Here is a 6,117-nt window from a genome sequence, read left to right on the forward strand (position 1 = left end):
ACCATCAAGCTCCTAATGGTTATTAGGATTATATATATATATATATATATGTATCAAATTTGATTTACGTATAGATATCAAATTTGATTTACGTCTATTCAATTTTATTATTATTTTATTTTAATTTTATATTTCAGTAAAATTATCAACCTCTTTTTAGTTTTTTATATAAAAAAAATTCATTTATTAATTTTTGTTTCCTTTTACTAGTTAATTTTAACCATTAAAAATTGAAGAAATTAAAAATAAATATTTTAAGATTAAATAATATTATTTTAATATAATTTTAATTTTTAATTATTAAAATTAATGGGTAAAAAAATTGGTATATAAGTTTTTTTAATAAATTTGAAAAACTAAAGGAAAATAATTAATTATTTTTAAAAAATATAAAATTTAAATGAGACAATAAAAATATTAAAAAGATATTAATAAAATTTTTTCATATATATAAATATCATATAAATCATGTTGACTAATTAAGGGCAAGAGAGAGCAAACTATATGCCCCCTTGCTATGGAGTTTTACAAGTTCATATATATATATATATATATACACACATGTATATTCTTTTTTCATGCGCATTCAATTTCCTCTCGTAAACCACAAAGTTGTCTCAATAGTATTAAATTTTCCCCTAATTATAATGAGATTTTTATCAAATTTGTAACAAGTAATTTCTTCCTTTTGCTCTCCTTTGGTTTGCAAGTGCCAATCAAAATGATTATCCCTCTTTTTTTTTTTTTTTTTTTTTATAAAAAAAATCTCACTCTTTTTAAATAAGTTTTTTGCACGAGTAGAAGATTTTTTTCTTAACACTAAACCTGATCGTACCTGATCCATAGATTATCACTAAGTAAGAACATGAAAACATATATAGTTTTGTAAGGAAAAAAAAATGCTTAAGCGATTAATCAATTACTTTCTGTTAAAAAAAGTAAAGTAACAACATGTATTTATGGCTAAGTAAAAACTAGTTCAAGCAACATTTAATACTGAAATAGATAGAAGAAGCATTATTCTATGTGGGTTTTGCAACCCCATGACAAGAAGGTGAGAAGAGAGAACCTTATTATAATAAAATATTATTTCCTTTGAATCAAACAGAGTAACGGAGCTAGAAATGGAAATCAGAGACAACAAACGAGAAAAATATATTGAAGAAAAGGGAAATAGATATATTATAATAATAATAAATATAAATAAATGGTATTCAGTTGAGAGAGAGAGGGAGAGAGAGCATTAAGGACAGGTGTTGGAGGTGATGCTTAAGACTCAGGTCCTTTTATTTTCCGTTCCTTTGAAAAAAGCAAAAACGTTTTCATAAAGAGACAAACAGATTCTGGTTTGCTCCAAAGCCCGAGAAAGAAAGAGATAGAGAAAGAGCGAAAAGAGAGACAAAGCAAGCCAAACACCAAGACCAAGATCAAGCATATGTGTTTTAGAAGAGAAAGAGACTATCTCTCTGTATATATCTCTCTCTCTCTCTCACCACCCACACGAGCGGTTCTCGATTTGCATGAACCAGCAGAGACTTTCCTAGAAACAGAGAGAGAGAGAGAGATAAAAAATAAGAAAGAAAAAAGAAAAACATTTTCTTTTTTATAATTATTATTATTTTTTTGTTTTCAAAGTGAGAGAAAGATCAGTCTCAAAATAAGGACCCTGACCTCATTTTTCCCTTTCTCTCAAACAGTGAGGTCTGAGAGAGAAAGGGAATGAATGAACCGTGTGTGGGGTTTTTTCTCTTTTTCTTAATTTGCTTTCTTTTTCAGTGGTGAAAAAACCCATTCTGTTTTCTGTTCCTCCACCCCTCCTTGTTTTTAAAAACGTTTATTTGTTTCCTCTGCTTCTTCTCAACCCCACACCATTTTTCTCTCATTTTTTTCTTTTCTTTTCTTTTCTCTCCCTTTCTGTTCGGCCAAACAGCATATCATTCTCTAGGTAAAAGGGTGAAGAACTTGGGGAAAAAAATGCAGCTCAGCTTCTTGTTTTGCTTGTGGCATTATTGAACTTTGTCTGTTAGGGAAAGATTCATTTTTGAGCTTTTCTAAAGTTCTGTTTCTTTTCCATCTATTGGGTTTTATTTATTTATTTATTTTTATTTTTGTTTTTATTTTTTCTGGGGTTCCAAACACAATGAGTTTTCAATATCTGAAGAGTGACAGTGAAGATTTTAGTGGGTATAATCATCAAAACATGAACACTCTGCCACCACCATGCCCATCTCCCTCACAGCTCTCTCTCTCTAACACCACCTTTGGTGGGGTTATGGGTCTACCAGAGGAAAAAGATTCTAGGAGTTCTGAAATGGGGTTTCGGATTTTGAGCTCCCCATCAAAGCAAAACAGGAAACCGTGGGGTTTTCAGACATTGGAAAACAGGGGAGCGAAAAGAAACAATATTGGTGTAAATGATCAGGAGGAAGAGTTCTTGGAAGCTGATAAAAAGGAGCTGTCTTTGAAACTTGCTGAAGATCCAGAAGGAAAAAGCTCTGCTTCAGGGAAAGCTGCTGGGCATACAAAGCTTTGTGCTAGAGGACATTGGAGACCAGCTGAGGATTCAAAGCTCAGAGAGCTTGTGGCCCAGTATGGTCCTCAAAACTGGAACTTAATAGCTGAGAATCTTGAAGGCAGATCAGGTAAATAATCAAAAACCCATGATAACAAAAGCACACAATAGGTTTACTTTTGGGTTAAAAAAAAAAAAAATTGTCAAAAAGGTCATGGTTTTTGAGAAATGAAAAATATAGAAGATAAATTTACCTTTTTCAAGGTTTATTTATTTATTTGTCTAATGGTAAAATGAGGAAAACCTATTACTGAACTATGGTGGATTAATTTTTCCTTTTTTTTTCTTTTGTTTTTCCATTTTTTCTGTTTGTTTTGAAGGAAAAAGTTGCAGATTGAGATGGTTTAACCAGCTAGATCCAAGGATAAACAGAAGGGCTTTCAGTGAGGAAGAAGAGGAGAGGCTTTTAGTTGCTCACAGACTCTATGGTAACAAATGGGCCATGATTGCTAGGCTTTTCCCTGGTAGAACAGACAACGCTGTTAAGAACCATTGGCATGTGATAATGGCCAGAAAACACAGAGAACAGTCCAGTGTTTACAAGAGAAGGAAACCCCCCTGTTCTTCTTCTTCTAATCCCCTGCCTAAAGGATTTGACGTGGCTTTCCAAAACAATGCTGGTAGTGAATCAACAATCTCAAGCACCATTGATGACCAATCTGCTTCAACATGCACTGATCTTTCCCTTACTCCTTCATTAAATAGAGTCCCTCTTGGATTTTTCACCAAGTTTCCATATGGATCACAGATGGGTATGTTTAATTTTTCCTCATTTTTGGTCTCAATTATAAATGCATTACCTTTTTCTTAATGGGTATTTTTTTAATTTTATTTTTTTCAAACTTTTTTTTGAGCTTATATTATAAAGTAATTTGTTATTATTGCAGGTTTAGGTGATTTGGATTTTGACAAATTGATTGGAGGAGGAAATGGGTTATACCAAACAGGACCTATGGGAGGTGTAGCAATGGTGGGTGTGGACCAAACTGGTCAATCAGATTCAAATTCAGAAGTTTCTGCAGCTGAATCAGTTGCAACCAATAAGAGCAACATCACAGCGTTTGGGGAAAATGAGAACAAGAAGAAGGAGAAGATCAGTAGTGTGGCCTTCATTGACTTCCTGGGAGTAGGAGCTAATTAAGAAGAAAAAAAAAGAAATAGTGGCTTTTCCTTTAGCAAGGCACTCAAAGGTAGAAGTTGGAAAAAAAAAAAAATAGAAGAGAGGAAGATCAACCATAATTTAGAGCCAAAAAAAAAAGAAAAAAAGAAAAAAAGAAGAAAGTGAAGTCTGCAGAGAGGTCGATTTCTACAGGCTTTGATGTACAGTTTGATCCATAAAAGGGCGAAAAAAAAGTAAAGTAAAATAGGTTTAAAAAAAAAAAGAAAAAAGAAAAGCATAGAGGAGGGGAGAGAAAGATTGAGTTTGAAAATAATAATGGAAAAATGTTTTTGGAGTTATCCGGCTGCAGAAGCACTTTGTTATTCTCTCCCTCCGTGATGTTTATGGCGTTTTGTAAAAGAGCAAAGCCAAAGTTGATTGTATGAGATAGATAGAGAGAGAGAGAGAGAGAGAGAGAGAGAGAGAGAGAGACCATTACTGACTCAATGAAATGAAAGCTACTGCCCATCTTTGATGACTTTTCAAAATACTGCATGTCGTTGTAGGGTGTTTATTTTGACCATGTTTTGCATATGCCTCTCTCTTTCTTTCTCTCTCTCACTTTATTTGTCTCTCTCATAATCAATATGCTTCTTTAATTTTTGTGTGTGTTAGAGATGGTGGATTTTTTTGTTTTAGCCCAACTCTTCTACCATTAATTAATGAGTTTGGGATGTATGGCAGCATCTGAAGAATATCTATAAATATAGGTACAATGTCATTTAGTTTATGTGGGGTCTGCAAATCCTTCACTGATATTTCCATCTGAAATGGGACAGTGGATAGATGAATAGAGTTTCATCATGATGGGTTTTTATGGCCAATCTTTGGTTGCCATAACTGCACCACTGTGTACAAGATCGTCTCAATTGAGTGGTGGAGATTTCCCCCCCCCCCCCCCCCTTTTTTTTTTTTTTCTCTAAAATGAAAAAAATGAAGGAAAACCATGTACTTGGTTATAAAATGGTCGGTGAGATTCTAGAGGATTTGGTCACTGGTTGATCAACAAGTCAATTGGTAATTCTTTTTAACCCATCATTGATTTTTATTTTTTGGGTCAAAAAAATCCACCATTGGTTGATGGTAGAATTGTTGGAAAAATTGAAACTAAATGGGTTTCAATAAATTAATAAGATTTTTGAGCGTATGGAATTCAAAAAAGTAGATACACCAGTGAGGGTTTTTTTTTTTTTTTTTGGTAACGGACTGTATTGTTTGGAATGAATAATTTTAAATTTAATCCAGTCAATTCAACATACGGCTGAAGGTCCATGACCAGCATAGACTGCATTGTAACGGCCTGTATTGTGAAGGATCTCTTTTGTTTTTTTTGTTTTCTTTTTTTGTTTTGTAACGGACTGTATTGTGTTGGCATGAATTATTTTAAATTTAATCTAATCAAATTCAACACACGGCTGAAGGTCCTATATCGAACAAAGCTAACTGTATGATATCTTTCATTAAAAAAAACAAAAAAAATAAAAAATAAAAGAAGGAAATATAAGGAAATTTAAACCCTAAAAAACTTTTTCCTAATCCTTTTTTACCTTTTAATTTTTATTCTTTTTTCTTCCTAATCCTTTACACCTTTCAATTTTTATTTTTTTCCTCTCTTTTTCTTCAATCTTTTCCCTGTCTCTTATCCAAAGTTACGGCCAAACCAAAAAAGATCCCCGGCTTCCTACCAAAGCAGCCAGTGACACAGAAATCCTTGGCAATCCATTCCAACCATGAAGAAATTGTTTTCGCGAAGCTCTATTCCAAACAGTACCCATGAATGCTAGTGTTAAAAAACTATGAGCCTAAAACTAAAAATAATAAGAAAAAGAAAGAACAGTTTTGGATTAAGGTCATTTTTTGGGCTATAATATTAGGCCTAACTTTAACACTGCGGGATCTATTTGGGTTCAAGTATCATAGGAGCTTATGTTCCATTTTGGGTTAGCCTTAGCGTAATTTATTTTTATTTTTATTTTTGCTGAATGCCTTCGCGTCAATTAATATATATATATATTCTTGATTTTTTTATTTTTATTTTTTTTAACACCTGAGAGAAAATTAATATATTTTTTTCCTTAATAATTTGTACTAAGAAGCATTGAGGTAATCCAATAAGAAGTAGCAAAATGATGTGTATATTTAGTTTAATTTACTTATCAATATCTAAGATATATTAATTTTCTCAACCAATAAAATAATAAAACATTGTGTTTGCCACGTTGTTAGGTAAATAACTTGGTGCGTTTATTACCACAAATTTCATTGTAATCTCTCATTCTTTACCACGAGTCTCTAAATAAGATGGTTTAAGGAAGGGGCAAAAAAACAAAAAAACAAAAAAAAAAGAAAAAAAAAAGGAAGAAGATGGTTTAACATGATGATAGGA

At 32.2% G+C, this 6,117-nt stretch overlaps 1 protein-coding gene across 1 annotated transcript; it reads left to right on the plus strand.

The window, feature by feature from the left end:
• Positions 1 to 1,228: 1,228 nt before the first annotated feature.
• On the plus strand, positions 1,229 to 4,461 carry LOC107433008 (transcription factor MYB56). The gene is made up of 3 exons (XM_016044250.4): positions 1,229 to 2,642; positions 2,893 to 3,324; positions 3,460 to 4,461. The coding sequence occupies exons 1-3, from the start codon at positions 2,141 to 2,143 to the stop codon at positions 3,711 to 3,713; spliced, it is 1,188 nt and encodes a 395-aa protein (XP_015899736.2). The 5' UTR covers positions 1,229 to 2,140; the 3' UTR covers positions 3,714 to 4,461.
• Positions 4,462 to 6,117: the final 1,656 nt, after the last annotated feature.

This window comes from Ziziphus jujuba, chromosome 11 (assembly GCF_031755915.1).
Source record: "Ziziphus jujuba cultivar Dongzao chromosome 11, ASM3175591v1".
NCBI lineage: Eukaryota > Viridiplantae > Streptophyta > Magnoliopsida > Rosales > Rhamnaceae > Ziziphus > Ziziphus jujuba.